The following is a 22,453-nucleotide window of genomic DNA, read 5'->3' as shown; positions in this document are numbered from 1 at the left end:
AAGCGCTAGAGGGGAAGGGGGGTTAGAAGTCGGGCAGAACCCTACAGTGTGTGAGGGGAAGCGTGTGGTTCTGTATTTGGCGGCGGGGCACACTCTTCACTCGGCAGGCTCACTGGCAGACGTCCAGCAGTTTCCACCCCCTCCTCACCCACCACCTCCTCACCCATCTCCTCACCCACCACCTCACCCACCCTCTCACCCACCTCCTCACCCCCCTCCTCACCCCTGCAGAGGTGCAATGAATGCCGCATGGCTGACTGGCTGACTGGCTGACTTACACAGATGCTCTTTTCTCTCCTTTCTTCTTTCAGTTTTTTTCATTCTGGCATCTCCCTCTCTTTCTTTACCCCACATTCTCTCTCTCCCTCTTCCTCTCTCCTTCTCAAACCATCCCCCCATTTCTCCTTTCTCTCATTCCCTTTCTCCCCAGAAACATATGTATTATTAACACACACCTCTGGCACCCACCAGAGACTGAGTCGAGGTCCGGGCCTGGCTCCTCCGCTACACATTTTAATCATCCATAATGACAGAGAAATAATAAATAAAAGTGGCCTGTTTGTTTGGGTGACATTAATACATTTATGTCTGACATATGTGCACACATATTAACAAGCCTTTACTGTTTAATTCTCTGCTATAGTTTACCAGAGAGTTTCTCTCTCTCTCTCGCTCTCTCTCTCTATCTCTCTCTCTCTAAACACTGCATGGCAGGAGTCTGAGGGAAGAGGCTCTGTCAGACTAGTAGCGTAGATGTGTGGGTAGGGAGAGGGGAAGGAGGGAGGAGAGAGAGAGGGGAAGGAGGGAGGAGAGAGAGGGGGGGGGGGGAGTCCCAGGTGACTAGGATGGCCTCTTTTCATCATCTGCTTCCGGTTGCCTTTGAACAAACACAGGGGCCGAGAGCAGAGATCTGTAAGAGGTCTACGGCTTTCTCTGCTCGCAGGGAGAAGGAGGGGAGATTAAAATGCTTTAAGATTATACTGAACCTTAAAAATCTCATTTGTTTTATCAGTCGTGACTCGAGATTAAAGGTAGTTTGTAATTGAAACTATCTGTTTGTTTACATTTACTTTGTTTACAAACATTGGAGTGAAACAAGCTTACATTTTGGGGTCTGATGGGGTATGACAGTTGAACTAAGCTGATGAGGCATTTATAAGTTATATTCTTCAAGAATCAATGGGTTCATTTGTGGTCCTCTGTAGCTCAGCTGGTAGAGCACGGCGTTTGTAACGCCAAGGTAGTGGGTTCGATCCCCGGGACCACCCATACACAAAAAAAAAACAATGTATGCACGCATGACTGTAAGTCGCTTTGGATAAAAGCGTCTGCTAAATGGCATATTATATATATATTATTAATACAGAAGTCCAAAAATTGATGAAGCAACTGCAGATCGCCCCTTTAAGAAAGCTACAATAGAGCTTGCCAGCTTTTAGTCCTAAATACTGGAAATGATTTACCTCTGTTTTGTTCAGCAATTCCTATGAGCAAAATGAATAGAGAATGAATAGGGTTTTGGAATAAATGCCGAAAATAAGATCTGAGGTTAACACAGGCTGAGGAGATCTTATACGTTTTATTCTATGAGATAATATCAGTCAGTTAACATGACCTTTATGAATTATGAAGACTTCATGTGCGTTGTGTTTTTTAATTACATAAATGCTTCAAAATTCACAAAAAGTGACGTTAGCTGATGAAGATTATCTCATAGAACAAAACTTATAAGATCTCCTAAGCCTGTGTGTACCACAGACCTTATTTCCGGCGTTTATCCAAAACCCTACAAAAACTCTATACATTTTAGTTAGTGCCTACAAAAAGTCAACATTGCTCTCTATAGGTACCTGGTAAATGATGTCACAAGCATATCAATAACTGTAGAGATATCATAAGGTTAAAACTACATTAGATTCCTTTTTCTCATTGGTTTATTTATACTGGTGAACATCAAACAGAAACAACAGTTAAATCAAGAGCCGACTTCTCATATACTGTTTTGTGGCTTTCGTTTTCTCTTCACCGACAAGTCAATTTACAATGATTCTTAGCAAACAATGTTTTAATAATAGCAAAAAAACATGAAAATGGACCACACATCCTTTATCGCTCCTGTCATCCTGTCTTAGTTTAAACTCTCATATCAGATGGGACAATAAATCTATGAACGTAAGTCTTTATGTGTAATTACGTGATCAAATGTATTGATTCAAACAGGAGGGCAGTATTAAGCTCAATCGATGCCGATGGGTACCATGAATGCTGCATTGTGCTGTGTGTCTTCCCAAACACGTGTATGTGACAAATAAAAATTGATTTGATTTGATTTGGTGCGGCTTGATGAAAATATCCAGCTCTGTCATTAGAATAGATGGCACCATATTTCCTATATAGTGCACTACTTTTGACCAGAGTGCACTACAGGGAATAGGGTGCTATGTCAGACACAGCCTGGGTACACTCTGTTCTACACTTCTGTCTGGGGTGTTCTGCACATTCACATCCCTCCAAATGCCACCGAGTTGATTAAGACATGTCATCAGCCGTCTGGAAAACTGATGACAAGAAATATGTCCATTCCTTGTCTACCCAGTGATTGTAATCACTTTAAGTAACAGGCAATGTTATAACTAGTATGATCATCCAAACTTTCTCTCCCTCTCTCTCTCTAAATAATGCTAGACTTCCAACTGCATTCAGTACCATGTGGACACTTACGGGTGTATAGCGTTATATGTTACACAACTTAACCATTTTTACATGAAGTTGCTTTATACATTTTTTGGTGCCTTTCGTCAGTTTTATCCAGTCAATATAAAGATGACTTTGAGAGGATATTTGCTTTAAGGTAGAAAAACAAATGTGAAACATTTGCCCTTTAAAACCCTGTTCGGCTGCCTTGTCTTCAGAAATATGAGAGGAATCTGTGGGTCTTGCAGACAAAAGACCACAGTAACTCTCTGAACAAGGCATATAGTCACTGTCTGCTCCACCACCGCCCACAAATCCAATCCAATAAAACAAAAACCCTATAAACCTGTAAAATCCCGATCATAGAGTGCTTTCGAGAAGCCTCTCGGATCGGGACAGCTTGTCTCTGCCTCTGCGTATGTTTGCCATTGCACTTTCCAACTGGGGCAGTTCTCCGCTCATGGACAGACTGCGTTTGGAGCGCAAACCCCCACCAGGCTTTGGCTGCTGCTGCTGTACCAGGCTGACGTAGCAGCACTCCTTGTATGAGTCCACGTTCAAAGAGTGCCGCCGGTTCACCCTCACGCCCCCTGCTGGCACTGTCATGTAATGGAGGGAGGAGGCTCCAGGGGGGCTTGGCCCCCTAGCGACCTTCGTCCATTTTGTGGAAAGGGCAGAAACAGCCACAGCCATTTTAGCTTCCGCTGAGTTATTCCGGTTTGTGTTCTCTAACTCCACATCTGTCTGGCCTTCGGTTCGGCAGGCTTCTCCCAGTTTCATACCGCCACTGGCCCGTTTTGGCCTCAGGGTGCCCGGGGAGGCAGGGTGCCAGGGGTGGCTGGCTGCGGAGGTAGAGACGGTGCAGTCGGGAATGGAGGGCTTGTTGGATGTGGTGGTGGTCGGGGCTGGGGGTCGCTGCTGCTTGACTGGCTCAGGGGGAGGAAGGCCCACCCTCAGACACTCCTTATCCTCCTTCTCTGGTTTCTCCGGACTGAGAATCTGCTTGGACAGAGACTTGGAAATGGACTTGGGGACGCCGCAGCCCTGGAGCTGACCATCACTGCTCAGAGACCGGATCTCACCCATTTCCAAAGCCTTATGAAAGAGAGAGATTTTATTGATCCCCCAGGGAGAAATGACCTCAACATTCATCATCAGATGTCCAATAACAACAGTCCAGAGACAGTAGCAACAAAGAAAAGAGCAATACTCAATACTCCTACCTTATCCTCATCGCCTTGGTTACAGACTCGGTACCTCACGATGAGGAAGATGATGAAGGCTAAGACGGACGCCACAATGATCCCTCCGATGATGACCACTATGGTCCCTCCCAGGAACTGGGACTGCATGAAGTGGCAGTGGAGGTACTGGGGATCGGTGGTGAAGCGAATGCACCCCACCACCCGCGTGGCGGTCAGGGAGGTCACCAGGTCGTCGTAGATGGCCAGCACACACAGGTCGTACTGTGTACCGGCAGCCAGGTTGTTCACCAGGATACTCTTACTGCTCGGAGGGATCATTCTGAAAACAGACAGAGAGAGAGAGAGATAGTGTATAATGAAAGAGGTGAGAGCATACTAGAGCGATTGCAGACCAATTATAAGTGTTCAGAGATGAGAGAATGTTATGTCTCGGATGGACTTGTAATGGAGTAACAGAATCACAATGATTCCAATGGCAAAAAAAAAAAAAAGTTGAATTGCTAATGTTTTGTGAAAGATGAAAAATACTTAATTTAAATACTTAATTGTCCAAATTGTGGAAACTGAGATTTGTCTTTTTTATTTTTACCCAAGCCCCTGAGACACAAAAACACCCAGTGAGAAGTCGGGAAGCATGAAAGATGAAAGATTATATGCACACCCATTTCTCAGAAGAGGCAGTCACAATAAGTCCAATGGCTCAGTTGTTGGGCCATGGTGCTGTATGCTTGAAAGACCAGAGGTGTGTGTTTTTGATTCACAAATGGACCTCATAAACACAATGTATGTAGAGTATGTGTAGACCAGGCCTGTTCAATGTCAGTCCTGGAGGGCCAAAACACTTCTGGTTTTCATTCTTTCCTTCTAATAAGGAACTGATTCAGACCTAGAACACCAGGTGAGCTCAATTAACTACCAGGTAGAAACAAAAACCAGAAATGTTTCAGCCCTCCAGGACTGGAATTTAACAGTGTGTGCTAAATGGTCATATCGTATCATGAATATAAGCTTGAAATATGGAGTGAAAGGGTCTCCAGATGAAAGAGTCTTGTGTAGACTAGTTCCTCAGAAGAGGCCTGAAAGATCTTCTGAAGCTTTTTGTAACATACTGCTTTCTCTTTCATCTCGGCTTTGCCCTACAGCTCAGTGCTGACATTTTGTTTTCATTCTGTTGATTAGGTATTATCATGGGTGTACATGTTGTGTGTACTTTATACGTACTGCTGCCAACACACTGTTACCAAGGTGACTTTGTAAGTCACTGAATAAGAATGTCAGTAAATTAATTACTTTGCACGATTAGAGAAATAACTCATCATTCATGAGAATTTGCACATTTGACATTCATTTTAAACAACATAACAGCCGATCAACACCAATCAGGAACTAATACAAAAGACCATCGTGCCTGGTTCTTGTTAGTTCTCATTCTGCCTGGTTCTGAGAGTTCAAATGAGGCATCAATATCAATCATCAAGAACTCCAAAAACAGTCCCTATATACAGTAGAGGTGCGTTGGTAAAATCACTGAGGAAGCCAAGCCAGGAAAAAAGCCATATTACAACGTATGTGTTGTGATAATTGTGTTGTTTGCTCTATAACCTGTTAGTTCATATCGCTTGCCACCATGATATATAGGCCTAAGGCCGAGACAATAAGAAGACACAGTGGCAGAATAAATTCAACCACACCTTTGTTTCATCACAAAACCGGAGAGCAACATCTGTCCGGTGAAGTCCGCAAGTTAATGTTTCCGACATTTTCGGACTACTAAACAACTATTGATTTAGAACCACAGAGAGTTACCGCAAGTCGCAAAGAAAACAGGAGCTGCCTCCACTATTCCAGCACCATTTCAACTTCAATATTTCAACATCACCAAATCACCTATGCTTAGTCTAATACAGTGACAACTAAGATACCCAAAATAATTTTGTTGAATCAACATAAGCTAAATATGACAATGTATGAATTTATGGTTAGATCAGAATTGCCGTTATGGAGAATTAAGTAAAACCACAGCCAAATCCCTATCTCCATCCAATTTAGGAAAGGGGCGATTTTAGCTAGCTAGCTAGCCACCGAAGGACAACGACACAATGAGATGCAACAATTCAAGTTTTTTCTGTTAATGATGTTTGGCTTGTGATTGGTGTGAAGCCAAATCCAAACTGGCTTCCCTTTACATTTTTTTTTGGGTGCGCCAGGACCATTCACAGTTGAGCTCACTCAGTTCAGCTCAACATTGATTGGCCAAATGTTCACTGGCTTTCCTTGCATTCAATGCTACGGGCGGCAACAATGTCATATTCTTTTTGAACAGACAGAATCAGATAGATGGCCTACACATACTGAGACAGAGGGGCCCTGTTTCGCTCAATCAGATGCTTTTTCTCTGGTGAGATACATTAAGCCTCTTGCGAATTGAAGGAAAATTATGAAACAGAAAGACGAAAGATAAATTATTGTCTTTCTTCTTGGTAATTTTTTTTGGGGAAGCCTGGCTTCCCTTGGCATCCATTAATACACGCCACTGCCTATATAAGCCAAGGCTCACCTGTAAACCAGAGAGTCATCGTAGGTACCGTTGTATTGGATCTGGAACATTCGGATGCCCGGTATACTCCTCTGGAAGTTGAACCTGACCAGGGCGGAGGTAGACGTGGCCTCAGCAATCACCACCTTCTTCTCCTGGCTCGTCTCTGTGTTTCCCAGTGGCACCACTTCTCTGCCTTCCCCACCACCACCCGTCCTCGTTACCGTGGCGATATCAGAAGAACCTGGGTCCGGTTCCTTCTCCACAGTACTGTTGGTAATGTGTGGGAGTTTGGCGATCACCAGGTCAACAGTTTGTTGGGCCTCCCCGGCCGGGTTGGAGGCAACACAGGTGAAGGAGCCTGATGGAGCGATAAAGAACATTTATTTTATTTTCAAATGAAGTGGGAAACTAAATGTAACAAGAGAACAGCGTTCATCAAAGGATAATTTTGATTCTGATTAAATGGTCTGAAAAATCGGCCTCAGCGGCTATTAAAACCCACAGCATACAAACAGAAACACTTAACATAATCACCATAACATACATTTATTTCAATGACACCCACCTGAGTCCTTCACAGTGCTGATGAGGATGTCCAGGGTCCCATCACTGTGCACCGCAGCCCGGGAGGAGTTGGACATGAGCCGGCCATCTGGGGCGATCCAGTGGATGATGGGGTCTGGGTCGCCCCTGGCCTTACAGCGCAGAGCTACACTCTGACCCTCCAATGCTCGCAGCTCCTATATGGTGTTAGGGTAAACGATGTTACTTACTGTGATAATTATTGAATTATCACGATAAAAGCAGTTATCATGATTTGCAATAGCACGATAATCAATGTTAGGCAATCATTGCAATAAAAGCGGTTGTCTTGGAAAGGGATGACTTGATCAATATTTTATGAATTATCATGTTATAAAACAAAAGTTGTGTTCAGTGATATGCATGATAATGCATTTTTTGTCAGTTATCATGATACTGTTTTCACTGGGTTATCGCAATACTATTTACCAATGATGTGTTGTGACCCTATCTTCTCAGCCTTACCTGGGAGTGTCTGGTGATGAGAGGGGGCTCACAGAGGAACTCTTCTTCAGACACGGTCCAGAAGTACCGCCCAGCCAGGTGCTGCGGAGCCGCACATGTCTCCAGATCATCTTCCCTCCTCAGCCTCCTCAGCCACAGCAGCTCACAGTTACACCTCAGTGGGTTCCCACCAAAACTCAACGCAAATGACGATGGACCCATGCTCCCTGACGTGGCCAAGACGCCGGCCCGTTGGAACACTGGGTCGGGCGGAAGCTTCTGGAGCTTGTTGGATGTGACGTCAAGGCGTTTGAGCTTCTGCAGGCCGGAGAAGGTTCCCTCAGGGATGTAGCTAAGCATGTTGTGGTCCAAGCCCAGGGTGTGGAGGCTGGTCATTCTCTGGATGGCCACCCAGGGGGCGCTTTCTAAGTTGTTGTAGGACAGATCTAACTCCTCTAGAGCCGTGAGATCATTGAAGGCCCCGATGTGGATGTGAATCAGCTGGTTGTTGTTGAGGATGAGATGTTGGAGCTTGGACATCCCACTGAAGGTGTCGTTGGTGAGCCTCGTCAGACGGTTGCTGTCCAGATGCAAGGCTCTAAGGTTCTCCAGATCTTTAAAGGCGTGAGGTGAGATGGAGCCGATGGTGTTCCGAGACAACGTCAGGTCCTGCAGCTTGGTCATGTTGGCGAAGTCCCGCTGTTTGATGCTCGTGACAAAGTTGTCGCCCAGACGCATCTCCACGGTGTGACGGTCGATGTTGGGCGGGATGAAGAGGAGGCCCTTCTTGTCGCAGAGGGTTGCAAGGTTGGGGTTGAGCATCTGGCAGACACAGCGTTTTGGGCACACCTGGACCTTGTGGCCTTTTATAGCCATGCCAAGGACCATCAGGTAAACTAGCAGGGTCTCCATCAGGCTTTCCAGTCAGGCTAACACACCTGGACAGATAAGAAAGAGAAAGCATTTTAACATCCTACATCTTGAATGGAGATAACCCCAAGACACTGAAGTAGAGATAGGAGAGAAAATATTGTTTTCATTTATTTGGATACAGCTACTCTTCCTGGATCCTGGGGTCCACTCAAATCACAAAACAAAGCAATCATATACACCCACACAAAAACAATGAAGTAGAAACGAGAGAGACAGAATTGTATATGTTTATTTGGATTTCCATTAGCTGTTACTTTTTCCAGAGCTACTCCAAAGATATTTATAACTAACCCAAGATAGACCAGAACCTGTCGTTTCCAATGGGAGCCAATGAATCATAGTGGGCAGAACAAGCAAGGAGATGGGCAGAGCCAAGCATGAGCTAGTGAGATCCTATTGGCTTGTTCTAGCATTTATTTGCATATTTCCGTTAGGGAATGCCTACTCTGTGAAGTGCACGTGTGCAATAACTCAATTCGCCCTTGCACTCCTAAACAACACCATTTTTTGAAACTTTGGCAAAGGATAAAGTCTACAGAAAGCAGTCCGCTCTGTTTGTTACAGGTTCTAGTTTTGGAAACTGTACGGATATAAAATGTTTCACTGATGAGAATATTTGCAGAATGTCGGCCAAAATCCATCTCGTCCATCTTCTCCCAGTGCCGGCCACTGGGCTTCCTCTCATCACCATATTTGGTAGTGAGTGGAAACGCCAACCGGATGCTTCACATTTATACATCTGGTGAAATATCTGGCTTATTGTTCTATCTGTGGCTACTCTTCCTGGGGTTCTGTTGGTGTTACCTGTATCTAACCTATGCAAAGAATTTCGTTCTGGAAGACAAAGTATTCTCTTCTCTTCTAAGATGTCAATTGTGCCGCTAGATGTGGTGAATTACCACTGACATAGGGAAGTGAAGGACACAAAGGATACTCAAAATACAATTTCTCAGCAGGGATCTGATTCTAAACAAACCAACGTTTGTACTAATCTGAAAGACTTCACTCTTTGTCGTTAATAAAAAAGATGACTGCAGATTTGGAAAGTTTAAAGACCCACAGAAGAATCTGTCTGTTTATTTGACAGCTACTCTCTGCCCTTGCTCTGCTTGCTCTGCTGATTCTTGTGTTTTTGATATAAAAAGGCCTTTTATCTCTGTGTATGGGGGGATGAAAGTCGAATCTGGAGGCCCAGTCACTCCTCAGAATTAGACGGATGTCTCTCCGGATCATATGAAGGCAATGGGAGTGGATCAACCAACAGCCCAACCGACTCTGCGCTCATCTCGCTCATTCAAGAAAGGCAATCCTTGGCTATTGATTTCCTCACTGCTCTCTTCTGCTGCTCTTACCTAGGGCACAGCTGAGACGAGGGATAAGGATGGGACCATTTGATGAATCCTGAGATGATATATCCTTGTCAGGGATATAACATGTCATAAAGCTAAAGAGAATGGAGATTAGAGAGAAGAGAACAGTTCAGCAGGCAGTCTAGTAGTGGGGATACTGCATCTGGAGGGTTTGCCTAACGACACATGAAATACGGCTCATAATGGGTGAAATAACTCAATCTTATTGGCTACATGTAAACATGAATCTACCATGCGTGTCTCATGGCTCTTGATAAAGGGAGGAAGGTGCAAGGTCCAACACCCAAAGATCTCACAACAGTAATACAACTCAAAGCCTAAACTTTAGATACAGATCGTTATTGCTGTTTTATCATCGTTGGTTTCTGTGGTCTTGGTAATGTCTAAGGTTATATGCCTGTGTCTTGAATAATTTGTCTGTAGAAATTTGGTAAAGGCCTGGAAGCTCTCTGTATGCCATCAAAAGATTCCCACTGGGAAAGAAATGGATGAATCAACGTTGTTACCACGTCATTTCAACCAAAAGAACTCAACCAAATGTATATCAAAACTAGACGTTGACATGTCTGTACCCAGTGGGTTTTCTCCACCTGCAGCTTTTGATACAGAATCTGTGAAATAATAACCTTAACTGTCAAAGGAGTTGAGGATTGTGAAGAATGTCTCAAAATTCTTTGAATGTGTCAGAGAAGGAAGAAATCTGCAGATGGAACATGAGTAACATGTCAATTCAACATCTATTCCACGTTGGTTCAACATAATTTAAATGAAATGACGTGGAAACAACGTTGATTCAACCAGTGTGTGCCCAGAGGGAGGACTCGTTTGTGTGGTAAGGTGAAAGCAACCGACTGTAGACAAAACACGAGGAGTGAAGTCGGGACAGGTGCATCTGCGACAGCTGAATGTCAGACACTGATGTGGTTTTCCAACAGCAAGGCTCAGTGCAACATGGCAGTGTTGCCATTGTTTATATACGTTTTTCTTTGTAATGTTGAAAATAAACATGTCTCCAACCCCCATATCACACACTCACAAACTGTAAATATACAGTACATTCGGAAAGGTTTCAGACCCCTTGACTTTTTCCACATTTTGTTACGTTACAGCTTTATTCTAAAATGTATTAAATTGTTTTTTTCCCTCATCAATCTACACACAATACCTCATAATGACAAAGCAAAAACTGGTTTTTAGACACTTTTGCACATTTATTAAAAATAAACAACTGAAATATCACATTTACATAAGTATTCAGAGACTTCAGTACTTTGTTGAAGCACCTTTGGCAGTGATTACAGCCTCGAGTCTTCTTGCGTATGACGCTACAAGGTTGGCACGCCTGTATTTGGGGAGTTTCTCCCATTCTTCTCTGCAGATCCTCTCAAGCTCTGTCAGGTTGGATGGGGAGCATCACTGCACAGCTATTTTCAGGTCTCTCCTGAGATGTTCGATCGGGTTCAAGTCCGGGCTCTGGCTGTGCCACTCAAGGACATTCAGAGACTTGTCCCGAATCCACTCCAGCGTTGTCTTGGCTGTGTGCTTAAGGTTGTTGTCCTATTGGAAGGTAAACCTTCGCCCCAGTCTGAGGTCCTGAGCGCTCTGGAGCAGGTTTTCCTCAAGGATCTCTCTGTACTTTGCTCCGTTCATTTTTCCCTCGATCCTGACTAGTCTCCTAGTCTCTGCCGCTGAAAAACATCCCCACAGCATGATGCTGCCACCCATGTTTCACTGTAGGAATGGTGTCAGGTTTCCTCCAGACGTGACGCTTGGCATTCAGGCCAAAGAATTCAATCTTGGTTTCATCAGACCAGAGAATCTTGTTTCTCATGATCTGAGAGTCTTTAGGTGCCTTTTGGCAAACTCCAAGCTGGCTGTCATGTGCCTTTTACTGAGTGGCTTCGGTCTGATTGGTGGAGTGCTGCAGAGATGGTTGTCCTTCTGGAAGGTTCTCCCATCTCCACAGAGGAACTCTGGAGCTCTGTCAGAGTGACCATCGACTTCTTGGTCACCTCCCTGACCAAGGCCCTTCTCCCCCGATTGCTCAGTTTGGCCAGGCAGCCAGCTCTAGGAAGAGTCGTAGTGGTTCCAAACTTCTTCCATTTAAGAAGGATGGAGGCCACTGTGTTCTTGGGGACCTTCAATGCTGCCGAAATGTTTTGGTACCTTTCCCCAGATCTGTGCCTCGACACAATCCTGTCTTGGAGCTCTACGGACAATTCCTTCCACCTCATGGCTTGGTTTTTGCTCTGACATGCACTGTCAACTGTGGGACCTTATATAGACAGGTGTGTTCCTTTCCAAATCATGTCCAATCAATTTAGTTTACCACAGGTGGACTCCAATCAAGTTGTAGAAACATCTCAAGGATGATAAATGGAAACAGGATGCACCTGAGCTCAATTTCGAGTCTCATAGCAAAGGGTCTGAATATTTATTTAAATAAGGTATATTTTTTGTGTGTTTTTTTAAATTAGCTAAACATTCTAAAAACCTGTTTTCGCTTTGTCATTATGGGGTATTGTGGGTAGATTGATTAGGAAAAATGTTGATTTAATCAATTTTAGAATAAGGCTGTAACGTAACAAAATTTGGAAAAAGTTAAGGGGTCTGAATACTTTCCGAATGCACTGTATGTGTGTACATTGTACTATCATTTGGTGAGAGAGAGCCTCAAAAATCACATTCAATTTTTATCCCCATAATGCAACACACTTTGGAAGGCTTGACAAAAGTGATCCGATCGAACGCGCCCAGATACCGAGGCCTGGTGGCAACATGGTGACAACACCTGTCATCTGACAGCTGTAAAACACATCATCGTGGCCTGACGACTCGGAGGGGGCAGCCGATAATAAAAACGGGAACACAGTGATATCATTTTAGAGAGAGCAGAGCATACACTGTCTCCCTGGTCTGACATTCCAATGAACACCGCTGCTATGGCTACGATACATCAAATTCCCTTAGAGAACAGGTTTATGACCCTGTTTTACAGGTTATTTTACCACTACTGAGTACAACAGTCATAGAAATGTGTTGACTCCCTGTCCTGTGTTGACTGCTCTGGTGGCTGGTGCCGGTGAGAGGGGAGAAGTAGGCCTAGCAGAGAGGTCAGAAGTAAAGTTAATGACAAAAGGACTGTGGTGTAATTGTTAAATGGGCATGTTATGACTCCTTAAGCATGGCAAACGATCTTGACCCAAACTGAGGAATGACGGCTGGTGGTGTGTGGGTGTGCTTGGTGTTTGTGTGGTAGTGGTTGTGTGTATATAAGGGTTTGCGTGTGTGAAAGAGATATAGCGAGTTAGTATGCGTGTGTGAGTGTGTGTTTATGTGTGTGTGTGCCAACCAGCCTTCTGCTGTGGATGGCACGGCCTCTGGATGTGCAATGAGGCGGAGCGGACCTGCTACTTCCCAACTCAAACGGCACTGGAGACGTGATATTGATTCACCCCGTAGAGATCTGGCTTTTTTCACCAGTGAAAACTCAGCCAAACATGAAGAGAATGGTTGCGACGGTAATCCTTGCTAAATTCGTTTTGTGAGGACAAAGGGACAACCCCATCGCCGAGACATGGGGAGCAGCAGGAAATACATGTCGGCGCCTGTCTCCCTAATTTGCCTTTAATTACTTTGGGGTTCTACACAGCAATTTGCATAGCAGGCCAGACTCATCACCTAAATGAACAAATAATCAAACTAGATAATCAATCAATTATTTAATTAATAATTTACTCAATCTTAGAATGTTAACTCTTAGAGAACATAGAGAACATATGCACACAAACACACACACACATGATCACTACTTGTCTTTGTGAGAGGTATTGACGTGTCGAAAGCACCGAACTGTCTGTTCAAACAGCTAACACACAGCTCAGACACCCATACATACCCCAGAAGACATGCCACCAGGAGTCTCTTCACAGTCCCCAAGTCTGAGCAATGACTACATGGAACTCTCTTCCACATCAAGTAACTCAATCGAGCAGTCAAATCAGATTTAAAAAACACCTTATGGCACAACACGGACTGTGAAGAGACACACACAAACACACACGCATACGCACACACACTCTAAAAATGTTCCTAATAGAAAGCAGCTTGCAAGACAACCTCCAGCTATAGGGAGACACTCAGGGGCAGCAGCAGCATACCACTGTTCTAGTAGAGGATATCTTCTGTATGTTTCCCCTGGGGCAGTGATCGCCCAGAAAAAAAAGCCTTAGGCAGCATCATACACACGCATACACACACACACACACATTCCCTTCTGCAGCAGGCCCAGTCGGGTCATGAGGGATCTGTTTTCAGATGGTCTATCGTATGCTGGGGCTCATGTAGAGAAAGCTACTGCATCATCACACTGCTGCTGGGCTGGGGGAGAGAGAGGGGGAGGTGAGAGAGAGATAGAGAGAGTGGGGAAGGTGACAGAGAGAAATAGAGAGAGAGAGAGAGAGAGAGAGAGAGAGAGAGAGAGAGAGAGAGAGAGAGAGAGAGAGAGATATCCAAGGCCTGAGGTCATCTGTCTTTGGCCTAAAGAGCAGGAAATACAGACATTGTCTTCCTACAAGAAACGTGGTAGAGAGGAGACGGACCCACTGGTTGCCCTCTAGGTTACAGAGAGCTGGTAGTCCCATCCACCAAACTACCAGGTGTGAAACAGGTATAGAGCAGACATAACTCACTCTATTAAATTAATCAAAACAGGAACATTTTACATTTGGCTAGAAATTCAAAAGGAAATGATCTCAACAGAGAAAAATGTCCTCATCTGTGATACCTATATCCCCCCACTAGAATCCCCATACTTTAATGAAGACAGCTTCTCCATCCTGGAGAGGTTAATCAATCATTTCCAGGCCCAGGGACATGTACTAGTCTGTGGCGACCTAAATGCCAGAACTGGACAAGAACCTGACACCCTCATTACACAGGGGGACAAACACCTACCTGGAGGTGACAGCATTCCCTCCCCCATATGCCCCCCTAGGCACAACTACGACAACATAACCAACAAAAGCGGGTCACAACTCCTGCAGCTCTGTCGCACGCTGGGTATGTACATAGTTAATGGTAGGCTTCGAGGAGACTCCTATGGTAGGTACACCTATAGCTCATCTCTTGGCAGTAGTACTGTAGACTACTTTATCACTGACCTCAACCCAGAGTCTCTTAGAGCGTTCACAGTCAGCCCACTGACACCCCTATCAGACCACAGCAAAATCACAGTCTACTTGAACAGAGCAATACTCAATCATGAGGCATCAAAGCCAAAGGAACTGAATAATATTAAGAAATGCTATAGATGGAAGGAAAGTAGTGTGGAAACCTACCAAAAATCAATTAGGCAACAACAAATTCAATCCCTTTTAGACAGCTTCCTGGACAAAACGTTCCACTGTAATAGTGAAGGTGTAAACTTGGCAGTAGAAAACCTAAACAGTATATTTGACCTCTCAGCTTTCCTATCAAATCAAAAAACCCAAGAAAAGTAACAACAATGACAACTGGTTTGATGAAGAATGCAAAAACCTAAGAAAGAAATTGAGAAACCTATCCAACAAAAAACATAGAGACCCAGAAAACCTGAGCCTACGCCTTCACTATGGTGAATCACTAAAACAATAGAGAAATACACTACAGAAAAAGAAGGAACAGCACTTCAGAAATCAGCTCAATGTAATTGAAGAATCCATAGACTCTAACCACTTCTGGGAAAATTGGAAAACAAACAACAACACGAAGAGCTATCTATCCAAAACAGAGATGTATGGGTAAATCATTTCTCCAATCTTTTTGGCCCTATAACAAAGAACAAACAGCAAAAAAATATACATGATCAAATGCAAATCTTAGAATCAACTATTAAAGACTACCAGAACCCACTGGATTCTCCAATTACATTGACTGAACTGCAGGACAAAATACAAACCCTCCAACCCAAAAAGGCCTGTGGTGTTGATGGTATCCTCAATTAAATGATCAAATATACAGACCACAAATTCCAATTGGCTATACCTAAACTCTTTAACATCATCCTTAGCTCCGGCATCTTCCCCAATATTTGGAACCAAGGACTGATCACCCCAATCCACAAAAGTGGAGACAAATTTGACCCAAATAACTACAGTGGGATATGCGTCAACAGCAACCTTGGGAAAATCCTCTGCATTATCATTAACAGCAGACTAGTTCATTTCCTCAGGGAAAACAATGTACTGAGCAAATGCTTTTTTACCAAATTACCATATGACAGACCACGTATTCACCCTGCACACACTAATTGACAAATAAACAAACCAAAACAAAGGCAACGTCTTCTCATGCTTTGTTGATTTCAAAAAAGCTTTGGACTCAATTTGGCATGAGGGTCTGCTATACAAATTGATGGAAAGTGGTGTTGGGGGAAAAACATACAACATTATCAAATCCATGTACACAAACAACAAGTGTGCAGTTAAAATTGTCAAGAAACACACACATTTCTTTCCACAGGGCTGTGGGGTGAGACAGGGATGCAATTTAAGCCCCACCCTCTTCAACATATATATCAACGAATTGGCGAGGGCACCAGAACAGTCTGCAGCACCCGGCCTCACCCTACTAGAATCTGAAGTCAAATGTCTACTGTTTGCTGATGATCTGGTGCTTCTGTTACCAAACAAGGAGGGCCTACAGCAGCACCTAGATCTTCTGCACAGATTCTGTCAGACCTGTGCCCTGACAGTAAATCTCAGTAAGACAAAAATAATGGTGTTCCAAAAAAGGTCCTGTTGCCAGGACCACAAATACAAATTCCATCTAGACAACGATGCCCTAGAGCACACAAAAAACTATACATACCTCAGCCTAAACATCAGCGCCACAGGTAACTTCCACAAAGCTGTAAACGATCTGAGAGACAAGGCAAGAAGGGCCTTCTATGCCATCAAAAGGAACATAAAATTTGACATATCAATTAGGATCTGGCTAAAAAGTTTTTAATCAGTTACAGGACCCATTGCCCTTGTGAGGTCTGGGGTCCGCTCACCAACCAAGAATTCACAAAATGGGACAAACACCAAATTCAGACTGCATGCAGAATTCTGCAAAAATATCCTCAGTGTACAACGAAAAACACAAAAAAATGCACACAGAGCAGAATTAGGCCGATACCCGCTAATTATCAAAATCCAGAAAAGAGCCGTTAAATTCTATAACCACTTAAAAGGAAGTGATTCCCAAACCTTCCATAACAAAGCCATCACCTACAGAGAGATGAACTTGGAGAAGAGTCCCCAAAGCAAGCTGGTCCTAGGGCTCTGTCCACAAACACAAACAGACCCCACAGAGCCCCAGGACAGCAACACAATTAGACCCAACCAAATCATGAGAAAACAAAAAGATAATTACTTGACACATTGGAAAGAATTAAGAAAAAAACAGAGCAAACTAGAATGCTATTGGCCCTAAACAGAGAGTACACAGTGGCAGAATACCTGACCACTGTGACTGACCCAAACTTAAGGAAAGCTTTGACTATGTACAGACTCAGTGAGCATAGCCTTGCTATTGAGAAAGGCCGCCGTAGGCAGACAGGAAGACATGTTATGTGCACACTGCCCACAAAATGAGGTGGAAACTGAGCTGCACTTCCTAACCTCCTGCCAAATGTATGACCATATTAGAGACACATATTTCCCTCAGATTACACAGATCCACAAAGAATTCGAAAACAAACCCAATTTTGATAATCTCCCATATCTACTGGGTGAAATACCACAGTGTGCCATCACAGCAGCAACATTTGTGACCTGTTGCCACAAGAAAAGGGCAACCAGTGAAGAACAAACACCATTGTAAATACAACCCATATTTATGTTTATTTATTTTCCCATTTGTTCTTTTAACTATTTGCACATTGTTACAACACTGTATATATACATAATATGACATTTTAAATGTCTTTATTCTTTTGGAACTTCTGAGTGTAATGTTTACTGTTAATATTTAGTGTTTATTTCACTTTGTTTACTATCTACTTCACTTGCTTTGGCAATGTTAACATACGTTTCCCATGCTAATAAAGCCCTTAAATTGAATTGAATTGAATTGAATTGAAGAGAGAGAGAGAGAGAGAGAGAGAGAGAGAGAGAGAGAGAGAGAGAGAGAGAGAGAGAAGAGAGAGAGAGAGAGAGAGAGAGAGAGAGAGAGAGAGAGAGAGAGAGAGAGAGAGAGAGAGAGAGAGAGAGAGAGAGAGAGAGAGAGAGAGAGAGAGAGAGAGAGAGAGAGAGAGAGAGAGAGAGAGAGAGAGAGAGAGAGAGAGAGAGAGAGAGAGAGAGAGAGAGAGAGAGAGAGAGAGAGAGAGAGAGAGAGAGAGAGAGAGGAGACCTGCTTGGTATCCCTACACACAACTACATAATGGCACATGGCACACTGTCTCACCTAGGTACTGCAGAGACATAGCTAGATACTGCATTCTCCATTGGCAGCAGAATGCTTCATTACATGTATTGGAATTAAACTGATAATTCATATTTCATAAGGAGAAACACATTAAGGGCATGGGGCATGGTAGCATTCCAAATACCCTTATACTGATATAAACACTTTCCGATTGGTTGACCTGGAGGGAATTGTTCAACACATTAGTTAGTTTGATTAAAAACATTCCTTAATTAGACAGTCAGGTTGAGGTTAAATGGTTTAAGTAGGTCAGACCTGAACACATCATCCTGTGTGCTTGTGAGTGTGCGCGTGTGCCTGTGTGCTTGTGTGTGTGTGTGTGTGCGAGTGAGAGAGAGAGAGAGAGACAGAGAGAGAGAGAGAGTGTGTGTGCCTGTAGGTGTGTGAAACAGAGAGTGTGTGTTTGTTGAAATACCAATTTACATCAGTGAGTCTGCCAACCTTAATGCCAACGCGATTAATGTTGGCAGCTCTTGGGTGACATCCTTGATACCATGGCAACACCAAAACGGCACTTTGGGGTGGCATGTATTTAAAGGTTCATTCTCAGACAACCCAATGCTGCATAGAGCCAGTACTATTGTCTATTGTCTTTTATTGACCTATTGGATTCCAATGCTACTAGGCAGAGAGGTATACTATGATTGAAGCTAGATCTACTCAGGGTTTTATAAAGCTTGCCAGCTTCAGTTATCTTCACATTCCAGCTCAGGCTTCATCCGTACTACGATGGTGGATATTGCTTGTCCGCCTGCCGCTATCTCTAGCAGCCTTGCAACTACGTGTGCAGGTCGTACGTAGCTAGTCGAACCCAACTCTTCATTGAAACAATGCTGAAACGTCAATCCAGGGGAGAGTCAGTGCCACATTTTTTTTTATTTGTGCTGAAATCAAAATGAGAGAAAAGTTATCTTGCAAATTCAGCAACTAGGTGTGAAATAGGCTTTTAGAAGTGCCGTCTTTCTTTTATTACTTATCATTAATGGCATCTTTGGTGTGCTTATCAATGGTCGATTTGCTCATTCTGCTTAAACCCAAGCCACAGCTCCTTTTATGGGTTGGTGGTGGAAGGAACTATACTACTTTCTATGCACATCTCTCTCTTTTTAGACTTTGTTAGTGAAATACATAAGCATCGTCTTCAATGGGAAGGCTATGTGGTGATGAATATTGTTCATGTGTGATATTGAATATAGAAAGTGGTCAGAGATGAAGTTGTAGCCTTTGTAGCGGTCAGCAAACAGAAACTGTGAAATTAGGCATACAGGGGATGTGGTGTGCCAGTCACAATGGTGCCTCTCAGGCTCCCATGAATAATAAGATAGACGATAACCAACACCGACACAAAAATAAGAAACACGTTTATAACTCATTAGGGTCACATATTCACATATCAGAGACCTGTATAAACATAAATCTGTTTTACTAACCTATACCTTGTCCAGTCGTTCATTTGGCTGCTTTAGTCAATCCATGCTGTTTTATTATATACTATACAAGAACATAACAAGTGAATGAAGAATGCCTAATTTGCATTTCAGTAAGGGACGTTTATGGCTTTAATTAACCGTGGTCATATTTCCTTCTCTCTTAGCACTCTGCAAGTTATCTTGGTTAGACTGATAAGAACTCCTATCATGCCCGAGCACGAGCGCAGTCATTTCATATCTTAATTCAATCTGATGTGATCCACCATACATCTGTAAATGGACAAGACGATAATGGGCACATTACATGATTCTCAGTTTCACCTACAAAAAGAAAAGAAAAACCTCAACATGCAAGCAAGGGGGTTCTATAAATACACATTTAATCTGTCCGCGCATTTCTCATCATATGATGGTAATTTTTGACCTTGCGGTGTTATAGCTTTTCAACCATACTATTTAGGAGATTCCTCACCTTTTCACATAGCCTACTCCAGCGTGAGAGAGGCAATGAGGATGGGAGCTTAATTGCACTAAAAACCGTACCGCTGCTGCCCATGCAATTTCTTCAAATGCGATTCCCCAAAAGAGTTCAACAGCAATGTGATGCATAGACTAACGTTTAATGTATGGCAGGCTATAAAATATAGGTTAAAGTTTACCTTGAAGACGGAACATCAGCCCTGTTCGATCTAGGTTAGTACTGCGTAAATTCTTCCTCAAAAGCTGTTATGAGCGCCAAAGCATTTTGACAGAATTCTGTGTAATGTAAATGGGGGTTCCTTGAGCCGACTCAGGACCCAAAAAATGTGCGCTGGATCCTACAGTAGTCTGTGACAGTGGCCTTCGAAACCACCGATGCCCTTCAAGAAATCCATGACCAGCATAGAAAGCAACATTCCAACGCCTTCCTTCCCAGGTTTATCTTCGTGGAAAATGCTCACTGGAAGTTGCCTATCTACAGCTTTCCAGCTTCGACACAGTGGCTTGCCTCTGCGCATTCCGGCCGCATGCACCGTTTAGCAGAGAAAACGCCTTTGAAAAGACAGGCAGCTATCTATTCGGCGCCGTCTACTGACGGCTGGTGCTGAATTCGGATCGCGTTACAGCAGCCAGATGTTCGCATCGCTTTTTCTCAGCAGGTCCGCCGGTGATATGCTGGCTCAACGCGACCTAATTCAGACTGACACCCAGCCAGATCCACTGTGTCCTCCGGTCTGGGCGTCACACAAGTCGTGGACTACTGTCAACCTTTCCCTGCCACCGAGCCAGCTCCATTTCGCGGGTGACCAGAGGTGCTGTGCTTGGAATGGTAATAGATGGTGCCCCCAGCACTAGGGGCCATTTGTGCATTTATCCAGACATATGCAATGCCTCCCAGCACAATCTTACAACTGTAGTTTACTGATTAATTAATTTAGTCAGCCTCAACTGCACATCTGACAATGCAGTATCCTTATAGTATGCAAATATAAATATTAATCACCATCTTATTTATCATCATAAATGATTATGAGCTCACCACATTTATGAGCAAGCACTAAGCCAATTAAGCTCAATGATTTGATGCAGTGAATGACATACAAACACAATTTAATTGGTGCATAATAAGAATAGATCTGCTGCAGCTCTGCAAACAAATAAAGCACACAAATAACCAAAAAAGTAGCCTTGGCACCTGTGGTTAAGACCCTATATATATATAATGTCCTTACAATGTGTATCATCTACTGGCAAATTGAAGAACAGCCTTATACTATATGCTAATTTCAGCATATTTCAAGAGACTCCCAAATAGCATACCAACCTGACTATTTCTGCATTATACAAGGCAACATCCTTCTCATGCCTAACAAGGGTGTTTGGCAAGAAAATGACAGGTTGGCTATAACCGCCTTGGCACTCCCTGCCCTGCCTCTGGCACCCTCTCCTCAGGCTAAAGCATTGGGCTAGCCCCAGGCTATTGCTGCTGTGCTTATGTATTGGAGGTGCTTCGGTGATTTACAATCTTGCTTGAGACCTGAAGACTTGCGTTAGCTACCTGAGCTAATGTGGCTAACATGGTATTGTGGCGTGAAGAAGTGATGAAGATGACCGGGAGTGATACCTCTGAGGTCATCTTATCATCTTCTGCACTTCTTCACATTGAACATGCACTTAACACAGGTGTTCTCTGAGTGCGTTCTCTTAACAGGAAATACCATCAGACTCCTCCTCAGAACAAAGACTTTCCTGCCTCTTACCACAGCAATTCATAATACACAAAGTGTTGGGTTTCATCTAATACAGCACTACACTGAGGATCTCTACTGCGGATCAATACAGCCTCATTCAGCCACTGTGTACATGCACGGTTCAGATCAATAGAGACAGTTTGTGCCCAAGGTGTTGGAATGAAGGGATCTGTGGTAATTTCAAGAGCCTTTTCAGTTTTCCCGTCTAATACAATCTTTTAGAATGCAGAAAACAACATCCTGTTGTTTTACCTTGCATTACCTAGTAAATCAATAAAGGACATTGTAATGAGGCAACTGTGTCCCAACTGTTCATGGACCAATGGAGTGTTCATTTCATTCAATAAACCTTCATACTCTGTTGGTCCATGCATAAGTGGAACATAGCCTTAAGGGCCCTTGGCTTAGGATATTTATCTGTTTTTATGCACACTATGTCAGGAGGTCTAGACCCTATTGGCACAGGAGGTAGTGCGCTAACTACAGGGTCATAGTTCCAAGCCCTTCACTGCACCAGCAATGAAATAATCCGAAAAATAAACGCATACTCCAGAACACCAATTTAATCACAAAG

General features: G+C 43.5%; 1 protein-coding gene across 1 annotated transcript; it reads right to left on the bottom strand.

The window, feature by feature from the left end:
• Nucleotides 1-1,933: 1,933 nt before the first annotated feature.
• LOC121548684 (leucine-rich repeat and fibronectin type-III domain-containing protein 5) lies at nucleotides 1,934-20,949 on the bottom strand. The gene is made up of 6 exons (XM_041860206.2): nucleotides 20,308-20,949; nucleotides 7,486-8,402; nucleotides 7,004-7,178; nucleotides 6,457-6,796; nucleotides 3,918-4,218; nucleotides 1,934-3,789 (listed from the first exon to the last, which is right to left on the bottom strand). The coding sequence occupies exons 2-6, from the start codon at nucleotides 8,374-8,376 to the stop codon at nucleotides 3,055-3,057; spliced, it is 2,442 nt and encodes an 813-aa protein (XP_041716140.1). The 5' UTR covers nucleotides 8,377-8,402; nucleotides 20,308-20,949; the 3' UTR covers nucleotides 1,934-3,054.
• Between the last annotated feature and the right edge of the window lie 1,504 nt (nucleotides 20,950-22,453).

This window comes from Coregonus clupeaformis, chromosome 33, assembly GCF_020615455.1.
Source record: "Coregonus clupeaformis isolate EN_2021a chromosome 33, ASM2061545v1, whole genome shotgun sequence".
In the NCBI taxonomy this organism is placed as follows: domain Eukaryota; kingdom Metazoa; phylum Chordata; class Actinopteri; order Salmoniformes; family Salmonidae; genus Coregonus; species Coregonus clupeaformis.
The sequence above is the reverse complement of the archived record's forward strand: the minus strand, read 5'-3'. Positions and strand labels throughout refer to the sequence as shown.

What these genes read in the sequence shown, in the direction of transcription:
- LOC121548684 (XM_041860206.2), bottom strand. Translation starts at nt 8,376, where the DNA reads ATGGAGACCCTGCTAGTTTACCTGATGGTCCTTGGCATGGCTATAAAA. An exon ending in TCATCACCAGACACTCCCAG is followed by an intron (nt 7,179 to 7,485) that starts GTAAGGCTGAGA and finishes AACACCATATAG; the next exon opens with GAGCTGCGAGCATTGGAGGG. An exon ending in ACCAAGGCGATGAGGATAAG is followed by an intron (nt 3,790 to 3,917) that starts GTAGGAGTATTG and finishes CTCTTTCATAAG; the next exon opens with GCTTTGGAAATGGGTGAGAT.